Genomic DNA, 24495 nt, shown 5'->3' with positions numbered 1-24495 from the left:
AGGGAAGACCACGGCTCCGCACTCCTAGCTCATACTGTGGTCCGCTTATGCCAAAATGTGCCCATCTGTGACCCCAGCCTCAAGGCCACCCCGATCCATCTGTCGGATGGGGTGAGAGCACTTATTTCCAGGGACATTTCCTGACAAGCGGGCACTTGAGTCCAACCTTAGACTTAAGCGTCAAAATTCCTGAGCTTACCGGGACCTGCTAACCCTCCTCCCGACGCTCTTTGCAGCATTAACTCGCCTGGGCTGCCCTGTAGGTAGAGAGCATGCGATTTCCCCCACAAACTGGACAGCGCTGGCGGGTTGGGCGGGACTGAGAGGCCAGCAGAGGCCAAGGAGGACGGCGTCGTGAGCGGGCGCGGCCGCCAGGGGGAGCCACCCTCCGGCCCGGCGTCTCGACCCCGCCCCGGCCTCTCGGCTCCGCTCGGCTCGACTCGGGTGAGGCGGCGGCGGCGGCGCGGGCTTCCGCCTCGCGGGCTCTGGCCCGGTGCGAGCGGCTGCGCGATGTGGCTCGCGCCGGAGGAGGTGCTGGTGGCCAACGCGCTATGGGTGACGGAGCGCGCCAACCCCTTCTTCGTGCTGCAGCGGCGCCGGGGCCACGGCAAGGGCGGCGGCCTCACGGGTGAGCGGGGCGCGGGCGGCCGGGCCTGTGTGCAACGGGCCTAGCGGGGCAGCTGGACCCGACCTGCGGGCACGCGCAGCGGCGCAAGGGGTCGGAAGACGGGCCGGGGAGGACGGTCCCGGGACGGACGACAGGGGGAGGGCAGCATTGGCCTCGCCGGGACGGGACGTGTGCACGTTCCTGCAGAGGGACTTAGCAGCACGAAGACAGCAGGGCCCCCCAGCTCGCCCTCTGCCTCAGTTTCTCCGACTGGCCTCTGAGGGACCAAGTGGCATAAGCACAGATTTTCTTTTGCCCCCTTCTTTTCTCCCAAATCACGGAAGAATCGTCTCTTTGTGAACACCAAAGATGCCCTGACCTCTGCTCTCCTTCCTCCGGCTTCTCCTCACTTGATGCCATTAGCGCCCCCGAGCCAAGGCTTGTTTTTTGCCTCTTTATCAGTATTTATGAAGCGTCCCCCTGAGCTACCCAAGGTGCCTTCCTGGGTGTTCGGGCACCACCGCGCTCACACAGAAGCGGCTGGAGTGGGTGCTCCTGACTTAGTGTGACGTGTGGGATTGTGGGAGTCTACTGAGCAGGATTTGCTCAAAGCTCCTTGTGCTCCAGGGACTGTCGGGTACTACAGGTCTGGCCCTGCGGCAGAGTCCAGGACGTGGACCTTTCTGAGTGCCAGATCTTCCTATTTATAAAGCGAAGTCTCTGTGAAATGGCCTGATTTTCAGTACAGCAGCTGACAGGCCTGTCAGATGCAGCTGGAGGCTTCTTATAGGTGACATCAGCCGCCGGCCTCTCCTTCTGAATGTGGAAGGGACTGTACCTTTTCCAAGAAAACTCAATGTTCTCTTCCACAGTCAGGCTCCTCCCCAAAGAGCCTGGCGATTGCTGGATGGTGCTAAGCCTCCAGGACCCAGTTTATTGCGAATTAGGTAGCAGCCCTCCTGAACAGACCAACCTTGGAAGCTACCTTAAGGCCACTGAGGAACACAGGGTAACCTGTGACAAGTCCCTTTTGTTATATCGTTCTGTGTCCTCCAAGGCTGAGTGAGCTTCCAGAGGACTGGGTTAGCCATTCTGTGAACTCTCCCAAATCCTACTGAGCCGGATTTGTGTGGCCTGCCATGACCACCGTGCCCTCACAGCCTCCTGAGCACTGTCTTCCTAAGAGATCCATCCATCAGTAATGCAGGGTTATTCAAGCCTCTTCAACATTGGCCAGCCTGGGCTGGAGAAGTGGCTTAGGGCCTAAGGGCTGCAGGACCCAGGTTCAAATCCCAGCACCCACATGGTGGCTTACACTCATCTGTAACTCTGGTTCTAGAGGATCCAGTTGCCTGCTCAGGCCTCCATGGACACCAGACACACATGAGCACCAGACACACATGCAGACACAGCACCCGTACACATAAAGAATAATGGAACAAGCCAGCCATGGTGGCGCATGGGAGGCAGAAGCAGGCAGATCTCTGTGAGTTCGAGGCCAGCCTGGTCTATAGAGTGAGTTCTAGGACAGCCAAGGCTATACAGAGAGACCCCGTCTCAATAAAAGGGGGAGGGATAATTAAGATGATAATAAACAGCCTGCCAGCCTGGACTTCTCATTAAAGAGTGGACCTAAGGAAGTGGTCAGCAGGTTAAAAGGTTTCAGGCCCTGCAATATGGCCGTGACAGTAGTTCATGCCGAGACTCTAAAAGAATGTCCCCCAAGACTGAAAGAAAAACCTCCACATGAACATTGAAAAGTTTACTCCAAATGCTAGTAAGGTTTGCATGTCCCTGTTTGTTTGTCTGTTTGTTTGTTTTTGAGGTGGTCTCATGACTTAGCTTTGGCAGGCCTGGAATTCCAGAGATCTATCTCCACTCTGCCCCCAGCACATAAAGTTACAGACACAAGCTGCCATGCCCATCTTTATGTGGGTGCTGGGGAGCCAATCTCAGATCCTCCTGCTTGCGCGGTAGGCACTTTATACATTTATTAAAGGTGAAAAAAAAAAAAAACCCTGTAGGTTAGCAGAAAGTACTAAAGTACCAAAGGTGAATAATAAATAGAAATTGTTTTGTGTGCCAAGAAAGAGGAGCACATTTTCAGATCTCATCAGAGGCAGCAGTTCCTTGAAAAGGAAGGAATACATTTCAAGCGGGAACAACAGGCAGGGTTTTTTCGTTTACTTCATTGAGTAATCAAGAAGAGTGGGTCAGACAGGCAGTGCTAGAAGATAGGGGTTTCCTGCTGATTTGCCAGGAAATGATATTGACAGGGCGCTGCCACAAAGTGTGTCATCAGGCCAGAGCGTATGTGGTAATGCCCTAAAGTGCTTCAGTCCCCCCGCCAAAAAAAAGCTGTTTTTCAAAATCTGACAATGCTAAAGGATGTTTTCCCCGTCCTGTTGAGCCATGCTTCCCAGAATTGCAACGTGTGCTGACAAGCACAGGAAGAAAAGTCTCCACTGCCTTCCTGGGTTTGATATGGAAGGCGTTATAATGTCCTTGCTCTGTGAGGAGCAAGCGCTGCCGGAAGGAAGGGACATTCTTAAGAGACGTATCTGGCGGTTACTTAAAGGATAGTGTGAGGCCAGCAAGATGGCTTGAGGGTACAGGGGCTTGCTGCACAGGCCTAGAGACTTGAATTCAGTCCCCAGATTCCATGGTGGAAGGAGAGAATCAACTCCTGAAAGCTGACCTCTCACTTCCTCACGTGTGCCACTGTGCAGTAGTGATAAAAATTAACAAACCAATTATAAAAGATAAAGTGTGTAAGCCAGGTGTGGTGACCCACTGGTGATCCCACCTCGTGAAGCAGAAGATCATGAGTTTAGGCCTGGATGACACAGACCCTGTCTTAAAAATTTTTTAAATTTAAAAAAAAAAGGCACTGTGGTATTTTTTCTGGATTTTGTGATATCTGTTGTATTTTCTCACTTTTTTTTTCTTTGGTGTTTTTTTTTTCCCAAACAGGGTTTCTCTGTGTAGCCTTGGCTGTCCTGGACTCACTTTGTGTGAGTGAGGCCAGGGTGGTCTCATACTCACAGATCTCCACCTGCGTCTGCCTCCCTGAGTGCTGGGATTACAGGCGTGTGCCACTGCACCGGTTACATTTTCTCACTTCAAAGAGACTACTTAGCTGGGGGTGTAGGTCGGTGCTAGGATACCTGCCTAACGTCTATAAACACTGGGTTTGATACACACGTGTGCACACACACGCACACCTAGGGTGCAACTCCGTTGGTGGAGGGCTTGCCTTGCATGCACAAAAGCTCCCAACACCACGTAGATCAGGCACGGTGGCACAAATGCGTAATGCCAGCACTAGGGAGGGTTACAGCAGGAGGATCCGTTCAAAGCCATCCTTGCTACTGAGTTTGGGGCCAGCCTGGGATTCTGGAGACCATGTCTACAAAGAAATCAAACCTAATTTGGTCTCTTTCTGCAAGAGAGCCTCCCAGAATTCTTTGAGCCTTGAATCCCGTTAAACGTCTACTGTAGCCGGACATAGTGACACAAACCTTTAACCCCAGCACTCAGGAAACAGAGACAGACAGAGCTTTTATGAGTTCAAGGCCAGCCTGATCTACTTAGCAAGTTTCAGGCCAGCTAAGGCCACGTTGTCTTAAGGGCCTGTGTCAGGAGTCCTCTACTGCAAATGTTTCTGAACCAAGCAAATAAACAGAAGAAACAGGAGGGGAAGCTTTGAGAGACCCTGGCAGGAAGCCTGTGAGGAGTAAGGACTCTGGCCAGGCAGCCCTGCCTAGGCCAGGCCTTCCCGACATGGTGCTGCCTGAGCTGTCTCAGGCCCGGCTTGGCCCCCGGAGCTCTCACTGTCCACCTCTCTGCCCTGCCCACAGGTCTTCTCGTGGGCACCCTGGATGTGGTGCTGGACTCCAGCGCCCGAGTGGCCCCTTACCGCATCCTGCACCAGACCCAGGACTCACAGGTCTACTGGACTGTGGCGTGTGGTAAGTGTCCTAAATCATCAGGTCACACTGGTGAGATCACACTGGTGGGGCGGGGTGGGAAACCCGAATTGATGGGTGATGTCTACCAAGAACCTCGTGGTGGCCCTCCAGGAAAGCAGAATTTTTTATTTCTTTTTTTTTTGTTTGTTTGTTTGTTTGTTTCATTTCGTTAATTAATTTATTTACTTGACATCCTGACCCAGCTTCCCCTCTCTCCTCCTCTCCTCTCCCCCCTCCTCTCAGCATTTTGATACTTTTCACCTGTGGTAAGAAATTGGGCTCATCTGATAGCCTGGGTCGTTTCAGTCTATGGGGTGACGGGTTGTCTGCTCTGTTGATTTCACTGTTGAGGATGAACCCCCCTGGAGAGTGCTAGAGAGCTGCCTCGTATCCAGGGTGCAGAACACTGGGGGTGCCCCTCACAGGAGGAGGGCCTCGGAGATGCTTGCTCTGAATGAGCCCCAGTACTGTCCACCCAGTTCAGTTCAGGGCGAAGCATCTTTAAATGGAAAAGCACGTGAGTGAACGCCCTAGACTGATGGGTTGATGGAACATTGAGACCTCCACCTTGCTTGTGTTTGGCCTGGAGGAATGGTTGAGCAGTCTCTAACTCAGTGTTTGAGGGACCTTGTAGTATGTACCCACCATGAGTGACGGGAGTCTACTGTAGCTGCTGTGTGTGCGCTCACATGTGTACGCACGCACGCCATGCACAGCAGACCGGCTGTCCCCGGAACTCCCAGGTGATTTTCCCATCTCACCTCTCTGAAGGAGTGCTGGGATTACAGGTGCATGCGCCTAACCCAGCTCTTTACGGGGCCTCGCTGGGGATCAAACTCAGGTCATCCAGCTTGCACACCCGGAGCGCTAGCCACCAAGCCATCTTCCCACAGGCTACTTAACATGGGCCTTGGAGAGTATCTTCTCTGCCTCAGTGTGTCCTCTCTCGGGGAGCATATAGAAAGAGGCTATGGTAGCCCCAGGGTAGGGGCCAGGAGAGTGGGGAGGGAGATCAGGTGGTAACCCTTTCAGTGGCCATAGGGCCTAGTGCTACCCCTTTCTCTTTGCTCTCACGGCAGATGCCATCCTTGCCCTAGCCCCGCCTGTGCCTACCTTCCCGACTGTCAGGGCTCTGTCTCAGAAGCAGCTTGCCAACACCAGATGTCCTGCTGGAACCTGCCCAGTGAATCCCAGTCTCTCACGTTGGTATTCAGGATGTCTAGGGTCTGCCCACCTCTACTCCCAGATTCCTCCCCAGCCATGCCCTGGAATTAGACACCCCGCCATGCCTGCGGTGGTTTCCAGCCCTCTGCTGGCTTCTGTGCATAGTGTCCCTTCTGTTCTGTTGAGTACTCGCCCAGATGTCACTCCCCCAGATCCCTCAGACCCACACGTCTGCCTCCCACTCTTCCTCTTCTGGGCTCGCTCTGGCTGCCCCACTGCTGTTATATGGAGGTCCTCCTGTCAGATGGGAACTTCTGGGGTGAGAGTAGGCTACTCCAGGCAGCCCAGGCTGATAGTATTATTTCATCCCTTTCTTGCTCGGTGGCTTTGGATAACTTACTGAAGGTCCCTGTGCCTCAGCTTCATACTGTAAAGTATTTCTAAGGTGTCCTAGAAGAAATGAAGTGAGATCTGTAGACAGTTCTGAAAACAGGGGTAACGCTCGATAATCTAATTAGCTACTGCATTCTTTTTATCCCTAGTGCCTGACAGAGATGGTGTAGTTTGTGTCTCTAATATTAAACGATGAGTGAGTTGCTTTTAACTAAGAGATTTTATAATTAAAATATAAACAGATGCAGACAGAATAGGAATTTCACCCATTGCTAGGTGCTGGGTGCTGGGAATGTGTGCATAAAAGAAAATGGTCCTACGGGCTAGAGAGATGGCTTAGTGGTTAGAGCACTTGCTGCTCTTGCAGAGGACCCAGGTTTGGTTCCCAGAATCCACATGGTGGCTCATAACCACCTGTAATTCTAGTTCCAGGAGATCTAATTCCCTCCTCTGACCTCTGAGGGTGTACAAGTGGTAAATACATGCAGCCAAAACATTCACCTAATATAAAATAAATCTAAATTAAAAACAACAGAAATGATACTGAGAGTTACATATGTCAATTTAACTTCTGAATTTGATTGTGGGTTCTTGGCCAAAAACAGAAAGGCTTAGAAAAATCCCTTCCTACCAACCAGACCCTGGCCACTGTTCACCAGGAGAAGGAACCCATAAGAAAAATACAGAGAAAAACCAGGAAGGGAAACTGGGTGACTAAAGGGAGTCAGTGTGACCCTGGGACTCACTGGGTTATCTAGCACTTCTGGCTTGTGCCTTCATGTGGGCGTCCTCCCCCAGGCCCTTCAAGGGAGAGGCCGCAGCCTGTGGGGTTGCTTGTCTGGCTGGTGAGCTGCTGTGAATAAGCAGCAAACAAACCGTCCCTAACAAAAGCAAGCCAGGCGTCAGCAGAGCTGTGAGCAGTCTTGGGAGGAGGTGGGTGGGACCACCAGGCCCAGCCAGGAAGGGGTCATGGTCACCAGCACGGCTGGTACAACAGTGTTACCAATTAAAGAAAGGTGTCTCCTTCAGAGCAGGGGGTGTGGCTCGGTAGTGAAGCCTTTTCCCAGAATACCCTACGCTCTGCCCTCTGGTTTATGAACCATAGTGTGTGGGCCTGGCCTTGGCACAGGGCTGGTTTTCCTGCTGCCGTCTGTAGACTTGCTCCGCCTCGGCACAGCTGAGAAGCATGCTCCCTGCTTCCATTCTTGTAGTTGTCCGTTCGGAGGTTTTCTGCCTCATCTGCCAGCACTGCTCTTCTGGGTCCTTGATGGGAGCAGCGAGCACAGTATGCTGCCTCCTCCAAGGCCTCCCGCTATACTTGCAGTGCTCCAACAGATGCTATCGAGGGGCGGGGGGGGGGGGGAGGGCCGCAGGAGCCGGTGACAAAACAGGCAGTAGCCGTTGGCCCGCCCTGCAGAAATTCTGTCAGCGGGACAAAGGAGCTTGATGAGTTCACAAGCCAGACGTCCCCCTTGGTGCTGGGGGAGGGAAGGACTCTGTAGTTCTGGCTTTCTGTGTTTATGGCCTCCGTTGTAGTAGAAAGGCTAAGCAGGAAAGACTACTCTGTAGCCTGAGGACCGTGAGGGCTTGAGTGGAGCATGGGGGGGGGGGCCTGCCTGTCTGCTCTGTGTCTGAGACCTCATGATCTCATCTGCCCTCCCTGAACTAGGTTCTTCCCGCAAAGAGATCACCAAACACTGGGAATGGCTGGAGAGCAACCTGCTCCAGACACTGTCCATCTTTGACAGCGAGGAAGACATCACGACCTTCGTCAAGGGCAAGATACACGTAAGGCTCGTGTCCCTCTCACAGCCCCTGCTCCCTTTGTGGAGCGGTAGCGGCCACACAGAGTTGATGCTCTGTATCTGTGAGCTGTGCATTCAACCAACTAGGCGTCAAAAATATTGGGGGGAAAGAATTACATGTGTGCTGAGCACATAAAGACCCCCCTTGTCAGTCTTCCCTAAGCATAGGGCAGAGCAGAGCACTCCTGCTGTGTTGTAAGAAGCAGCAAGGCATGCAGGAGAGTAGGCACAGGCTGTATGCAAACACTCTTTGATAGGAGGGACTTGAATGCCTGCGGGTTCATGTGTCTGCGGGGGGGCTCAGCGCCAGTGCCCTGCAGACCCCAAATTGAAGCTCTGTTATCTAGCCCGTCTCATCTTTAAACAACCTGGTGTAAGTTTAGTTCCTGTTTCACAGGATGGAAACTGAGGTGTCCGTTCTCGTTTTCTGATGGTGGAAAGGGCCATGGATGTGAGTGTCCGTTGTTCTAGTTGGGATGGTGAATGTCCCCTGAAGGCTCATGGGTCGGCTGTTTCGGTTCTCAGCCTCTGCTCTTCCTGGCCGATGCCGGACCCTTTAGGAGACGGGAACTCGTGGGAGGCAGTTAGGGGCTGAGATGTGCTCTTGAATGGGGCTACCGGGACCCTGGTCTCTTCTATACTCTTTGCAACCTGGCCACCACAAGGCGGACAGGCCTCTTCGGTCACACATTCGCCATCATGCACACCGTGCTACCACAGGCTCAAAGCAAGGAGGCGGTGCAGCCATGGGCCGAAAACTCTGGACCCACCAGGCCAAGTAAAAATAAGCCTGCCTTCCTTTTACACTGATTATCTCAGATGTTTATCACACTAACAGAAAGCTAACCCACACACCAGCAGAGCCCTGCCTTAGCTGGCCTCCAGAGTCTGAAAGTTAGCCTCGGCTGTGTATTCCTTCTGAAATGCCGTAGAACAAATACGAAGAAGTGGGATTGTGTTCACCAAGGCCTTGGCCAAGAGGGGGAGACAACGGAAATCTTTTTTTTTTTTTCTTGTCGTATTTTGTTTTTGTTTGAAACAAGGCCTCTCTGTGTAGCCCTGGTTGGTATGAAAGACCCTATGTAGGCCAGGCTAACCTTGAACTCACAGAACTCTGCCTGCCTCCTGCACCCTGGGCCCCTGCAAGTAGAAGGATTAAAGGCTCAAACCACCCAACTTTCCTAAACTTACTATGTAGTCAAGGCTGGCCTTGAACTCTTGATCCCAAGTGCTGGAATCAAGGCATGCACCACCATACCCAGATAAAATAACAAAGTATCTTCGAGTTAAAAGGTGCAGCAGTTCTTAGGGTGTGCCCTGCAGTGTGTCCATAGATGCAGAGTAACCGACTCCTGTTACTGTGCTCCCTGAAGACTTGATTAGCCCAAGTGCGGGAAGCAATGCCTCCCGGCCTGGTCAGAGGGAAATGCTCTTCTTTCCTCTGCAGTATGAGAGCAATAATCTTGCTCACGTTTTTCCAGTCCTTTCTAAGTGCTTATTTTGTTGCTGAGTGCATTATCTTCAGGGGAGTTATTAAGTCATGTGTGATATACTTAATGGAATATTTTATAGCCAAATAATGATTATGAAGCCAATCGTAATAGCACACAGCTGTGATCCCAACACTCAGGAGGCAAGTAGAAGCTTGTGAGATCCAGACTAGCCTGGGCTACATGGACTCCCAGGAGGACCCTTCCTCTGAAAAGTTTGACCATGCAGAGTTGCTTTAGCAAGCCTTGCGAATTTATCTTATTGGAACACCATAGCCCTTGCCAGATTGGACTGAGTTTCTTAGCTTTTCTTCACACACACTGGGGTTCAAGACCAGGGCTGTGTTGTCTTAGAGCTCCAGGGAAACAGGCAAAGCCGAGCTTGTTATTCCCCTGTTGGGTAGTGGTAGTAATGACAGCACCCTTATCAAGGATCTCCTACATCTCTTAACAGACACATCAGCAGAATGCCAAATCTCCTAATAAACACATCAGCAGAATGCCAAAGCTTAGAATGACTCAGGGGTCAAGAAGAAAGGACATTAGTTTACTTTTGTTACTGTAACAATATCTTGAATAATCAACTTATAAAGCAAAAAGGGGTTTTTTGATTCACAGTTTTAGTGGGTTTTTCCCTATTGACCTCTGTCGGTACATCATGATCCGAGTGTGACACAGCAAAGCTTCTCAACTCACAGATAAGACATGGAAGAGAAAGGAGGGAATTGGGGGGCCCATACTCTCTTTATTTAAGAGACGGAGTCTCACGATGTAACCCTGGCTAGCCTTGCCCTTACTATATAGACTATGCTGGCTTCAGACTCACAGCCATCTGTCTGTCTTGCCTCCCGAGGGCCACCATTCCCAGCTGTCCTGGTATCTTTTCAAAGGTGTGTCCCCAGTGACCAGTGTCCCTGTCTTACGAGGATCAACTCACAATAGTGCTGTGATGAGGACAAGGCCTCTCAAACACTCTCTGGTCATCACAAGATAGCCCATGGAAATTAGGAAACAAAACTGAATGAGAGATGGGAGGTGGCTTAGCAGGTAAAACACTCACCTTACAAGCACAGGGACTGAAGTTCAAATCCCCAGTACCCGTGTAAATGCAGCGCGGCCTCAGCAGCCAGCTCGAAATTCCACCACCAGAAGGTAGAGCCAATCAATGGTTCAGGACCCAAATAACAGACCCTGTCTTGATGTATAAGGTAGAAAGCAATCAGGAAAGACACCTGGCAGCAACCTCCTGCCTCTGTACACGTATGTATATGCTCACACCTGTGAGCATACATACAACAGGCAAAAAAAAAAAAAAAAAAAAAAAAATCTGAGTGGTGGTTGAAATGCTATACATTAGAATTGCTGCCAGGCAGCAGCAGGTCACAGAAGGGACTTCTAAAGATTTATTTATGTATTTAGATACATGTGGGTACTTTGTCTACATGTACCTCTGCACACCAGAAGACTGCATCAAACAGCTGTGGGCTGCCATGTGGGTGCTGGGAATTGAACTCACTGCTCTCAGTCACTGAGCATCTCTCCAGCACCATCCCCCCACCCCCCAAAAGGACTTTTAAATGTTACGAAAGGAGAGAGGGTGACATTAATGAGCCGGGTTTCCCATTTAGTAAGTTAGAAACAGAACTCCAGAGAAACCAGGAAATTAGACAAAAGTAGAAATTCTAAGGCCAAAGCTAATTTCTTAAAAAAAATTAAAAAAAAAAAAAGAGTAAGGTGGTGGATCCAGAAACAGACAAGGCGAAGAAAGAGCCTCTAGGAAGCCAGATGGAAATGAATGTCAAGGGTGTAAAGCAAGGCCCTTTGAAAGAAGGGAGGGCAGAAACAGCCTGGGAGTTTCTTGGGAGGCGTTAGTTGGCCTACGCTTTAATATAACTTGCTTAAATTGAAAATAGAAAAGGAAGGAAGCCCAGGCCCTGTGAGGTGGAGCAGCTGGGCAAGGCATTTGCTGTGTGTGCGCGTAAGCGTTTGCTGAGTTCTACCCAAGGAAGAAGCAACTCCGCAAAGTTGTGCCCACACATTCACAAATAATAAATAAATGTAAATCTAAGTAAGCCCGAAACACGCACATACACAATCAGCTATGTAAAACCTACCCTGTGGTTTTTGACAGGCGAGGAGGCTGGGAAGTTGTCAGAGGCACTGTGCTGGTGACTCACTGAGGAAACTGAGGAAGTCAGAGGGAAAGGCAGGGCAGGCTGCTGTCAGCCTCTCTGCTCCGTGCCCTTAGCTCTCCCAGGTGCCCCTGGAGAAAGGGAGTGATGGCTGCCAGCCAAAACCTAGGATGAGGAGCCTGAAGGGCAGGACCACCTGTCATGCCAGCTCCAGGGAATCCACCACCCCTCTTCTGGCCTCCATGGGTGTTACTTTTACACATGGCTTACATTTTAGCACACACAGAAATAAGAATTAAGTCTTTGAAAAAAGAGAAACGTCATAATGAAACCCAGTTCTTTGTATGCTAAATGTACATGAGAGCTAGGAATGTAAGTCCATTGTTAGTTTGGTGTCCCAAACTTGTTCCCAGAGCTCTGGAGGTGGAGGACAGCCTGGTCTACAAAGCAAGCCCAGGATAGCCAGGTACTCAGAGATAGTACTCAGGGTAAAAAAAAAAAAAAAAAAAAAAGTACATGCTGATCTCTGGGTTTGATTCTAGCACCCCATAAGCCCCTGATAGGCATTAGGGCAGTAAGACAGAAGGTCAGGTTTGGCAACATAGAGAGCGCAAAGTCAGCCTAGACTACATGAGACTCCCAGCACCCCGCTGGAAAAAAAATTAAGAAAGTCCTAGATTTTGGGTTCCTGGCTCAGTGGCCCAAACCCTGTGTCCCCTCTAGGGCATCATTGCAGAAGAGAGCAAGAATCTGCAGCCCCAGGGGGACGAGGACCCCGGGAAGTTTAAGGAGGCGGAGCTAAAGATGAGGAAGCAGTTCGGCATGCCAGAGGGCGAGAAGCTGGTCAACTACTACTCCTGCAGCTTCTGGAAGGGCCGTGTGCCACGGCAGGGCTGGCTCTACCTGACCGTCAATCACCTGTGCTTCTACTCCTTCCTACTGGGGAAGGAAGGTGAGTGAGGTGGAGAGGAGGCACCCTTTGTCTGGCTCCTCACATCCTGCCCCGCTCCCCCACGCCCTCGCCTCCCTGACATCACTGCTGATCCAGAGCGTCCGCATTCCCGGTGCATCTCCCTCCTCTCTACACCCAGATATTTTGTCTCCCCAAAACCGGGATGCCACCTTAGCCACCTGTTGAGAGCAGCGCCCAGGCAGCACCTGTGCCCGGCAGCCCTTGTATCCACGGCCCACGGCAGCTCTCACAGTGACTAAGGCCCCTGCCCTTCATTTCCAGTGTTGTCCACAGTGATACATCTTCCTTGAGTGCTGTTAGGTTTTGTAGAGCCTCAGGTATCTGCCACTGTCACTGCTAAAGGTCTTTCCCTGTAGAATACGCTGACCTCAGGAGGCAGTCCGCTCTCCCAGCATAGCTGTCAGCTCTCTGCTGCTGCTGTCACCTCCAGAAGGGACTTCCTGTAGCTAACCCGGTTGGCAGGCATCAACACTAGTTCTTGAGTCGCCTCCTTCCATGCCCTCCTCCTGCCCTTACTGTTTACCTGTCAAGACTGTGAGTCTCCTTCTCTGTGGAGGCTGGTGTCCTGCTCTGTACTGGGGCTCCTGGGGACCGTCGTCTTTTCTAGTTCTCCTCTGCATATCTGTTCCTTTCTGTCTTCATCCACCCAGGGCAGACACACACTGAGTAAGGTTGGGCTTGGAGCAGCAGTGAACCCGATGGGCCGGAACCTCCTTGTGGGTCACTTGTAGTATGACGATTCTCAGGCGTGGAGGGATGGAAGTAAATAGTGTCCCCTGGGCAATCCAGAGAGTAGATGAGCGTTCTCACCTTGCCCACTTGTAATGGGTGCTGTGTCTGTCCCTGCCGTCAGTGAGCCTGGTGGTACAGTGGGTGGACGTCACACGCCTGGAGAAGAATGCCACTTTACTCTTCCCCGAGAGCATACGTGTGGACACACGGGACCGGGAGCTGTTCTTCTCCATGTTCCTAAACATTGGTGAGACCTTCAAGCTTATGGAACAGCTGGCCAACCTGGCCATGCGACAGCTGCTGGACAGCGAGGGCTTCCTGGAGGACAAGGTCCTGCCCAGGCCCATCCGGCCACATAAGAACATCTCAGCTCTAAAGCGGTACGCCATCCTCCCGAGGAGTCGGGAGATCCCACGGCAGTGAGAATGGTCCTCTCGGGCCAGGTCCGCAAACCCTGCCAGGGGTCCAGCACGTGCCCTCACAGGCCCACTCCTTGGGAAGGAAGCCAGGAAACAGACCCTGGAAGTACTGTGTCAGGGGAGCCACAGATACCGCCATGGGAAAAAGTTCCTCGTGGAGGGAGTAGGCTTACCACCTCTAGGTCACAAATCAGGGTGCTGAGTGACAGGGAGGTCCCTCATCTAAGAAGCAGTGGGGAGTGGAGCTTAAGCAGAGTAGGCCGAGGTTCCCAGGAGGCTGTGTCTGGAAGACATTGCTGAATGAGTGCTGGGATGGCACAGCCTCCGTCCCTCTGTGGTGGACAGAGGGTTTTAGCACCCTGAGTCTGACCGAGTCCACAGGCCCAAAGCTAGCAAAAGAGACTAGCCACATAAAAAGCTGAGGTCACTGCCATTCTGTCTATGACAGTGGCTGAAGGATGGATCAGAGTAGCCAGTGCAGCAGATCACTTCTGTCAGGGCCTCAGGTTTCAGCCTCACAGGACACCCCTTCATTTGAGATTGAAGTTTTCTGGGCCCCATAGCCAGGGTAGGCACTGCTGGACTTAACACTGGTATGGTTTGGAGACCTCGCCTCAGTCCAATTATTTCGTAGGCCGCACTCCTTCACAAGGGTGCACCTTCCAGATCAGGATGTCACTCTCCTGATGGGAGTGACAGAAAGATAAGACACAGTGCCGGAGCTTGGCAGGCAGAGCTACTCGCTATACATCTGGGTACATGCTCAGGCTCTGGTTAGGGGGCCAGCAGCTCAAGGCAGATAAGAAGCTCTCTTGGGAGCTAAGAAGGGATGTGTGTGTGGACAGAGAGCCCCGATCCACAGCCTCAGACTGCATTTCTCTGCAGAGAGCCAGTCTACATTTTGATTTAGTTCCACTGCTGCCTCCTGGGTCGTCTTGTCTAGGTTTCAAGGTGGGGTTAGCTCTTCCCTGAGGGAAGAAGTATACTTGGCCCATGTCACACTGGGCCTGAGCCAGGCAGGCTACAAGCAGCTCCAGGGACAGCCTGTCCTTCTGTACCAAGTGGCAGAGCCTCTAGGTGTCCTTTCTAAGCATCCAGCCTCAAGGGAACATTTTGTTCTGTCCCTCCTGCTGGGTATATAAAAACCCTATCTTTTCTTGAGCTTCAGTTCCCTGGAAGACCCCAGGAATCTGGAATCCAGTGTGGAAAGTGAGGAAATTCTTGTCCTACCCCAAATGTCCACTTTGTTTCCTCAGAGACCTGGATGCCCGGGCCAAGAACGAGTGCTACAGGGCCACGTTCCGGCTGCCCAAAGATGAGCAGCTGGACGGCCACACAGGCTGCACCCTGTGGACGCCGTTCAACAAGCTGCACATCCCCGGCCAGATGTTCATCTCCAATAACTACATCTGCTTTGCCAGCAAGGAGGAAGATGCGTGCCGCCTCATCATACCCCTGAGGGAGGTGGGCATCCCTGTTCTAGACACTCCTGTGGCAGAGCTCTGCAGCCCTCAGGATGGAGCCTGGCCCACCCTCCACACCACAGCCAGGTGGCCCCAGGCCCCCTTACCTCAGAGCGGCTCTATGATTTGTCCTGTGGGCTCTTGGGTTTCACTCCCAGATGCATCCTTCATGCCTTTCCTTTGCTAAGTGACACTATGCCATCCATTGCCCTGTATGGTCATCCTGGTCTTGACTGCCTCCTGGCTATTGCATCCTAACTAGAGAAGTCCTGACAGGACTCCCTCCAGAGTCTATCCCTTCCTCTCCACAGCCACCATCGTCTCCAGGCCTCCCCGGGAAAGTCCCAACCACACCCAACCCCTTAGGGACACATGCTCCCGTGCAGCCAGCAGAACTGAAGGTGGCAGGCAGAGGGTGGTGGTACCCTGTCTGAGACCCTCCAGCATCTGCTCCCTCTACTCAGAAAACCCCAAACTGCCTCTTGTGACCCTCAGTACAGCATCTGGCCACATCAGGCCTCTACACACAGAGTGCACACATGGTCACATACAGTCATGCACATGTAACGCACATACACAAATATACACACACCGCGTATAGACCTGTTCTGTACATATATATCTGCCACATACTCACATCTACACTCTGCACATGTAAATACCACATATCCACAAATGTCTCACACATGTACATATGCATGCCTGTGTACACACTCATAAACTTACTTATTCATCACATATAAATGCCGCACAAACCTTAGACACATCCCGCTCTGCATCGTAAGGCGCAAACACCCCAAAGCATTCTTTTGCCCCCTCAGGTGACCATTGTGGAGAAAGCTGACAGCTCCAGCGTCCTGCCCAGCCCTCTGTCTATCAGCACCAAGAGTAAAATGACCTTCCTGTTTGCCAACCTGAAAGACCGTGACTTCCTGGTTCAGAGGATCTCTGACTTCCTGCAGAAAACACCGTCCAAGCACACAGGCGGCAGCACTGGGGGGACAAAGGCCAGCATTTTGGACGCAGCCCAAGAGGTGAGGTAGCCACTTAGGAACAGCGGTGCCAAAGGCCAGATGAAGAGGCTCCAGATGCAGCCATCTGCTACCCCTGAGTCCGACCCTGCGATGCATGCTGGAGGGTGACTCGTGGTACCTAATACGTAGACCAGGGGTGCTCCTGAGCATCTTGTAAAGCACAGACCAGCCCTACTACAAAGAATTTTCTGAGCCAAGTACAGTGACATGTCCCGGATAATCCTAACACTTGATGGGCCAAGATAGGGGGATCACAAGTTCTGCTTGACCAGCTTGGAGAACTGGTAAGACTCTGCCTGGAAAACCAGGGGCTAGGGATGTAGCATGCACGCAGCCCTGGGTTTCATCCCTGACATCACTAAAAAGAAGGGAAGGAAGGGGCAAGATAGTGGCACTCCTCCACCTTTGCAAGGTCCAGTACTTCAAGGACAGGCTAGAGTGACCAAGTGTAAAAGTAACGTTTATTCTCCTGGTTCAGTTGTTGTCTCCGAGACTTACTGCCTCCTTCTGCTAACCGAGGCCTAGCTCTGGAAGCTTCCAGCCTCCACACAGTATAATCTATGCTTAGGATGTTTTCAGCCCCTGAGACTGCAGTAAGCTCGCCCTTTCTGTTTTCACTGAGCTCTTAGCTGGCTGGTTCAACTCAGCTGTTGTGGCTCAACCTCCTCTCCCAGCTGACTTGTTCAATCTGACTTCTCCTTCAGCCTCTGAATTGCTCTGCTTGGCTTCACACTGACTCTAGCAATCTTTTCTAATCTTCTGGCTCCTTCTCATTCTGCGGCTCATTTGGTCTTCACCTGAGTTCTCTCTCCATAACCTTTCTATTACTGTCCACATAAAGCAGCCCTCTCTTTCTCGTTTCTCTTTCCCTTTCCTTATCTTCTCATGAGAGTTGGGCATATCCTGTTCTGTCAAATCTTTCTCTGATTGGTCACATTTTCTGCCACTCAATTAGACATCACTTTCAAATATGGGTGCTTCCTTCTACAAACTTTCTTCACCTTCATTGTTTGGGCCTAAAGGCATGTACCACCATGCCTGGACCTAAGCTTTTATTTACCTGAAACTTGCTGTATACCAGCTGGCCTTGAACACAGATCTGCTTGCCTCTGTCTCTTGGATTAAAGGCGTGTTTGTATTTCAGCCAGATCACACAGACTTAGAAGATCTTTGGATGTGATCTCTTGCCAGAACAGCCATGTTTGGAATTAAAATTCCTCTACAGCCAAACATTGTCTTTCCCGAGCACTCATCATTGGTTCATCCAGCATGCTACTTTATTTTTCGATACCAGCTGTCCTTCCAGGCACCATGAATAGAACAATGACCACGTTAGACAAAACACATACTCTAATGCATGGCAACAGGTTTGTGATCCCAGAACCTGGAATGCAGACATAAGAGAATCACTACAAATTCAAGGCTGGCCTGCTATATATAGCAAGTACCAGAACAGCCATGAGCACACAGGAAAAAAGCAAAACTGAAGGGGGCTGGAGAGATGCTCTGCAGTTAAGAGACTCCCTGCTCTTCTGGAGGACCTAGGTTTGGTTCCCAGCATCCACCAGGCAGCTCACAGCCACCTGTAACTCCAGCTGCAGGCACACACAGATACATGTATACATATTAAATAAAAATCAAATTTTAAAATATTTCAGCCAGGCACGGCAGTGCATGCCTGTAATCCCAACACCCAGGTAGGCAGAGGCAAGCAGATCTCTGTGAGTTTGAGGCCAGCCTAGTCTAACAAAGCGAGTCCAGGACAGCTAAGGCTACACAGAAACCCTGTCATACTTTCATGGAATTTGTTATATTCTAGGGTTATGGGTTTTAAAAAAAAAAAATCCCTTGAAATTCTGTAAGGATTTGGGGGTCTTTTTTTCTGTTTCTAAAAGAAACTTTCAGGGCTGGTGAGATGGCTCAGCAGGTAAAGCACTTGGTGCTAAGCTTGGTGACCTGAGTGGAAGGGGAGAACTGACTCCCACAAGTTGTCCTCTGACCTGCACACAAGTGCTGTGGTGCCTGCACACACACAAAATGTGGAGCCCACCTCCTACATGCTTAATGCAACAGGATATAAATTCAGCAAGATGGGACAGTACCAGGAGAAAGAGCCAGTTGCCTCTGAAAAGTCCTCCCTGGCTAATATAGGTAGCTTTCGTTTTGTTCATCTAGAGAGGAAATTCAGGCTGGGCCCCATCTGCAGCCTCCCCCTTGGCCCCACTGACACTTGGAGGCATCTTTGTTCAACATTTTTGGGTGGTTGTGCACATCAGAGGCCACTGGCCAGCTCAGTTAGCACTTTCCCATCTTGTTTTATTTTCTAGTCTCTCCCAGTTCCTCAGGAGGCGCAGGAATCACCCACCAGCCCATCTTCTCCCCTCAGCAGCCCTCCGAGTTCCAGTACACAGGAGGTTCCTACCACTTCTCAGGGCCTGCTCAAAGTCTTCCAGAAAAACTCACCCATGGAGGACCTTGGCGCCAAAGGGGTAAGCCTTGAGTGCCAGCACTTCAGCCCATACCTGAGATGAGACCTCAGGAGGAAGGCTGGTGCCAGTTCTGGGCTGGACCTTTGTGGCCAGCACCATCACTCATGGCCCTGGCAGGATGTGCGTGCTTTCTTGGTCTGCACTGGGCTGTGTCAATTAGGCACTTTTCCTGTCTCATTGTGGACCCAGGGCTTGGGGACAGACACTCTGCCCTGTGTGTTGGGACACACAGGTGCCCTGGGCCTCTAATGGGAAGGGCCCTCTGCTGCTGAAGAGCAGGGAGGAGGGCAGAGTAAGTCCTCATCTCCCCCTTTACCATCATGGCTCTGAAACCTAAGCTTGCAGCAGCACTCCATGGGGGATTTCCACAGCAGGCTGCTAGCCTTGCCCAAAGAGGTAGAAGACCTGCCACCAGGCCTCAGCACTGAGACTCTCTTCAGCTCCACACGCCATGTTCCCTTTCCCAGGCTAAGGAGAAGATGAAGGAGGAGTCATGGAACATCCACTTCTTTGAGTATGGGCGTGGCATGTGCATGTACCGAACAGCCAAAACCCGGGAGCTGGTCCTGAAGGGTATCCCCGAGAGCCTCCGAGGCGAGCTTTGGCTCCTCTTTTCTGGTGAGTGTGGCCCCATTGCTCCCAGCCTTGGATTGGTCAGTCTTAGCCCCCAAAGTTTTCTGTGTGTGATGCACTGGGGGAGCTTGTCCTAAGCTTGTATGAGGCCTTGGGTTCCATCCCTAGCACCAAAAGAAAACTGGCCTCACGTGAGTTCCTCTGGTCCCTGAGCCAGCCTCTGGAAGTTAGCCAGGCAGGGGAGGAACTGCCAGCTCTCGCAGGGAATTGGGGTTAAGGCCTACAGCTCCACAAGGGCTCAGAGCAGCAGATGGCAGCACAGGGGCTGTCAGTGGGTGGCGGCACTATTGGAGGTGGGGAAGATCCTTTCAAGGCTGCTTTCCTTGGGACAAGCTCTGACCGCAGTCATACATCTGGCTGCTTGGAGCATTTCAGGAGACAGGCCATTTGATAGAACAGTCACCAGAGAGACTTAGCCTCACGCCTTGTAACTGATGACAAAGTTCCCTCTCCTCCCTGAGACGTTTGTGTCTCCAGTCAGCCCTATCACTGCTGTCCAAGTCCTGGGAGAAAGAAGAGAAAGACAGCTGCCACCTGTGTCTCCCCAGGGGCCTGGAATGAGATGGTGACCCATCCTGGCTACTATGCTGAGCTAGTTCAGAAATCCATGGGGAAGTACAGCTTGGCCACCGAGGAGATTGAGCGAGACCTCCACCGCTCCATGCCTGAGCACCCCGCTTTCCAGAACGAGCTTGGGATCGCTGCGCTGCGGCGGGTGCTGACGGCCTATGCCTTCCGAAACCCTACTATTGGCTACTGCCAGGTAACAGAACTTAGCAGGGACCCTGAGGAAAGTATCTCCTACCATTGCCTCCCAGGGGCAGGTGATGGCTTGACATACTTTTGAGGAAGAACTTAACCTCAAAAAAATGTGACTTAACCAGGCATGATGGCCTGTGCCTATAATCCTCACTCTTAGGAGGATGAGGCAGGAGGATTGCTACAAGTTCAGGTTACCCTGGGCTACAAAGCAATGCCTTGTCTCACAAACAAAGACCTGGTAGTAACACGTGCCTGCCTGTAATCTCAGCACCTGGGAAATCAGGGCAGGAGTATCAGGAGTTCAAGGTCACCCACAGCTACACGGAAAGTTTGAGGCCAGCCTGAGCTACACAAAACCCTGGCTTTTGTTTGTTTTCTTGATTGCCAGCTTATTTTTAAAAGGGCTGTAGATACGGCTTGAGGTTAACTGTGTGATGCTCTTCTGGAGGACTGGAGTTCAATCCCAGCACCCACGTCAGGCAGCCTGTAACTCCAGCTCTAGGAGATTCGATATCTTTGGCCTCCACAGGCCCTGCACTCACAGGCACTGCACTCACAGGCACACCCACACATGGACAGCCATACACATAATTTTAAAAAATAAAATAATGATAACTGTTCACCTTAGTCCCTTGTCATATGGTAAGTTTTCTTCTCAGTGTTCATTGTCTGAATTGGGCAGAACTTTCTTCTTCTGTATGATAAAGCACGTATAATATGAAAATTACCATTTTAGCCACTATTCAGTTTTCGGTGCAGTGGCATTAAGTACATTCACTGTTAGGCAGTCATCACCACTGTCTATCTGTAGAACTTTTTATCTCCGCACACTAAGACTGTACTATCAAAACACCAGCTCCTCACTCCCACTTTCCCACCTGGCCCTGGACCGTTCTCCCTTCTGTCTCTAAATTTGATTGTTCTACGTACCTCATGTAAGTGTAATCGTACTGAATGAAAAAAAAAATGAGGACGTTACTGCTCCTATGCATGGTGGAGGAGAATTTTTATTGTAGATATGAGGGAGAGCACAGCCAAAGGATTCTAGAAAGGTCCAGACTGAATCGGGCCAGATGATAAACCTAGCAATGAGAGGAGAGTCAGGGAAGAGTGAGAGAGGAAGGGGAGAGAGAAGGAACAAAGAGAGGAGTCAGGAACTGAGAGCAAGAGACCACATAGCCAATGGCTGAGGTTATATAGGGATCAGAAGCTGGGGGAAGGGAAGGGAAGCCCAGACCCTGGGCTGGAGAGGTTTTGTACAGAGTGCCGGGTGAAGGACACTGGGAAGAGCCACAGGTACTGCATGAGGACCAGAAACCTTGTCCTAGGTTTCTTTGAGACCAGTATTTATTATTTAACCTACTGTCCCCAAGAGCTATCACATCGCAGCATGAGTCAGAACCTTCTTCCTTTTTAAGGATGGAAGATATTCCACTGTAGCTGAACATGATCTCTCTCTCTCCCCATCTTTTGATGAACACTTGGGTTACCTGTGCCACTGGCGTACTGTGCATGAGGCTGCTGTGAACCTCAGTGTTTGAATGCCTGTCCCAGTCTCTGCCTTCAGGTTGTTGGCTATGAATGCAGAGATCAGATTGCTGGATGGTCTTCTGTGTTCATCTTCTGAGGAACTTCCATATTCTCACAGCTGCACCATTGTGCCCTCTCATCGGTAGCTCACGAGGGCCCAGTTCCTCTCTCACTTGCTGGTTTTACAGACATGGGTGTGGCAGACTGTCTCACTGAGGTTTTTGCTGGCCTTTGTCTTTGAGTCTAGTGGACTTCTCCTAGCCAAGTCATATGGCTTTCTGTTGGCCTTAGCTTGAATCTAGATTTCAAGGAAAACAGTTCCCTAAAACTTTGTTGCTGTGCTTCAGACAAGCTCTTGGATGTTGCGGGCTGCCCCTTTCCTGCCACACTGGAGAGGCTGGGGGATCTCAGCAGAGGGAGGCCAATCCTTTCACCCCAGTTGCCAAATGTCCCTCCTACTCTTAGACTGTCCTCTCCCCTCCATACCTGATGGTTCTAGCCTTTCCAAACTGCTTTTGATCTCCTGATTCGTCTTCAGTTGAAGCAGACCAAGTCCCATCCCAGGTACCCAGTTTGGGGGAACCCTGTGTTGTTTTTTCTTTTTAATGACACCCCTACTCCTCATCATTCCCCATCCCATGCTGCCAACTTCTAACCACAATGGTGGCTCTGTGCTTGTCTGATTAGTTCTGTAGAAATGACCCTCTCTGCCCCAGCTAGTTGCCTTTCCCTTTCCGTTGATTTTGGCCACTCATGGAAGCAGGGACCAGTAAGGGACCTTCAATTAAAAAACAAAAATAAAATAAAATAAAACAGAACAACAACAACAAAAAAAACCACAGTTGCTGTAAGACCAGTGTTTTACATAGTGTTACCAATTCATGGAGGCCAGCAGGTCGGCCTGAAATCATTTTTAAAATAACTTGCCCCCTTCTAAGCTTATTTTTGTTATCAGCTAATGTTGTATGAACCTTCCTCCCTGCTGCAGGGTCCTGCCCACACACCGCACACATCAGCTTGACCCAGTGGCGGTGTCTGCTGATGTCACTGTCTCTGTTTTCCTCATGCCTTCTGACCCACTTTGAGCTGGCTAGCTGGCTCTGTCTCATTGATTTCTTGTAAATTGGCTCGTTGGCAAATTTCCCAGGGTTGGTCAGGGGCTGTTTCTTGTTGCTGGATGCTGGATCTCCCGGAAGGGGCAGATCCCTTTGCTCTGTGGTGAGCAGCGTAAGACAGACACACCCCACTTCTCCCCTGGCAGGCCATGAACATCGTGACCTCAGTGCTCTTGCTGTATGGCAGTGAGGAGGAAGCCTTCTGGCTACTGGTGGCCCTGTGTGAGCGCATGCTGCCCGACTACTACAACACCAGGGTAGTGGGTGAGTGTCACCAAGGCTCCCTTGCCCGAGCCTCAGCCTGCTCAGGACCGCCACATGGGTGTGGCTGTCCTCCCCCTGGCAGGCTGGCCCCTAAGCAGTTCCCCCTGGGACTTCCCTACAGCTTACAGACATTATGCAGGCTCCCACCTTACAGCCTAGAAGCTGAAGAAGGATAATGCCAAAAAGGAGAGAAACAAGCACAGACTCCCTGACCTCTGCCTCCAGGGTCCAGCTCACACCTACACTCTGGGGGTTCCCAGGGGAGCTCACACTCACCTAGAGCCCAGATCCCCATCCTGCTTTCCTGAGTCTCTTTACTATAGACATTTCAAGTTTCAGAACCAGAACATATAGTCTACCCTGGTCCCGATGGCCCAGCCTCTACCCTTAGGCACTCAACAAAGCCCATGTCACTTAAAGGAAATAGACTTACAGAGACAGGGCAGAAGCCAATGCTTACTTCTTTTGTTTCTAGGAGGGTGAGATTAGAATTTCCCGAAAGTCAGACTGCTCTATCCGTACGTTCTATGTCAATGGATTCAGCCAAACGCTGACCAGAAATGCACAGAAGAAACTCCATCTGTACTGAGCCACACCCAGATTTGTCCCCTTGTTCTTCTCTAGACAGTATATAATAGCTGTTTATCTTTTCATAACACTGCACTGTAACAGGTATTATGAGTCGTCCAGAAGTAACTTACAATGTTCAGGAGGGTGTGCATAGATTCTGAAAAACTGCTGTGTATCCCCTGCTCTGACACCAGAGGATTTTGGTGTTGGAGGGAATACTAAAAACATCTTCACGGATGCGAAGGGACTACTGTATATTAGAGCAAATACTTCCTTTCGCACAGTGGTATGGAAGCTGTAATTACAAAGTGATTCTTTTTCTTTCTGCTTTCTACATATGCACACCCCTCTGGCCCTCACTGTATGCAGAGCTGGCAGGGTTGAGGTTGGACAGGAACCAGGTGGTGTCCCTGTACCCCAGGCCCTGGGATTCTACTTGGGGTTTTCTGGAGGCCCTGGAGTTGTGCTCATATTCAGCCTCCTGTGCCCTTCTCAGGGGCCCTCGTAGACCAAGGCATCTTTGAGGAGCTCACGAGAGACGTCCTGCCCCGGCTCTCAGAGAAGATGCAGGAGCTGGGGGTGATCTCCAGCATCTCGCTGTCCTGGTTCTTGACCCTGTTCCTCAGCGTCATGCCTTTCGAAAGCGCTGTGGTCATTGTGGACTGCTTTTTCTACGAGGGCATCAAGGTGATCTTGCAGGTGGCCCTGGCTGTGCTGGATGCCAACATGGAGCAACTGCTGGGCTGCAGTGACGAGGGCGAGGCCATGACCGTGCTGGGCAGGTAACCACGCTGGGGGCGGCACAGCCCCTCCCCTCCCCAGCCCTCAGTCAGCATCCTGTGCTGTGCTTCAAGGACCAGACTAGGTCAAGAGATGAGCCAGGGGCAGGAGACAACTGTCCTAGTGGGGCCCAAGATGCCTCCTTCATCCACGGCTGGGAAGCTGTCTT

At 51.3% G+C, this 24495-nt stretch overlaps 1 protein-coding gene across 2 annotated transcripts in view; it reads left to right on the top strand.

Annotated features, from left to right (window-relative positions):
* Nucleotides 1-426: 426 nt before the first annotated feature.
* The window catches only part of Tbc1d9b (TBC1 domain family member 9B), a 37035-nt gene continuing 12966 nt past the window's right edge, over nucleotides 427-24495 (top strand). For both annotated transcript variants that reach the window (XM_021651735.2, XM_021651734.2), the window contains exons 1-12: nucleotides 427-628; nucleotides 4468-4578; nucleotides 7805-7923; nucleotides 12286-12514; nucleotides 13389-13647; nucleotides 14943-15150; nucleotides 15971-16183; nucleotides 18511-18672; nucleotides 19140-19290; nucleotides 19854-20068; nucleotides 22859-22976; nucleotides 24043-24328. In XM_021651735.2, coding sequence (XP_021507410.1) covers nucleotides 511-628; nucleotides 4468-4578; nucleotides 7805-7923; nucleotides 12286-12514; nucleotides 13389-13647; nucleotides 14943-15150; nucleotides 15971-16183; nucleotides 18511-18672; nucleotides 19140-19290; nucleotides 19854-20068; nucleotides 22859-22976; nucleotides 24043-24328 — 2189 coding nt within the window. In that variant the 5' untranslated portion in view covers nucleotides 427-510. The remainder of the gene's footprint in view (nucleotides 629-4467; nucleotides 4579-7804; nucleotides 7924-12285; nucleotides 12515-13388; nucleotides 13648-14942; nucleotides 15151-15970; nucleotides 16184-18510; nucleotides 18673-19139; nucleotides 19291-19853; nucleotides 20069-22858; nucleotides 22977-24042; nucleotides 24329-24495) is intronic.

This window comes from Meriones unguiculatus, chromosome 11, assembly GCF_030254825.1.
Source record: "Meriones unguiculatus strain TT.TT164.6M chromosome 11, Bangor_MerUng_6.1, whole genome shotgun sequence".
Taxonomy (NCBI): Eukaryota; Metazoa; Chordata; class Mammalia; order Rodentia; family Muridae; genus Meriones; species Meriones unguiculatus.
This window is presented reverse-complemented; position numbering and strand designations above follow the sequence as displayed.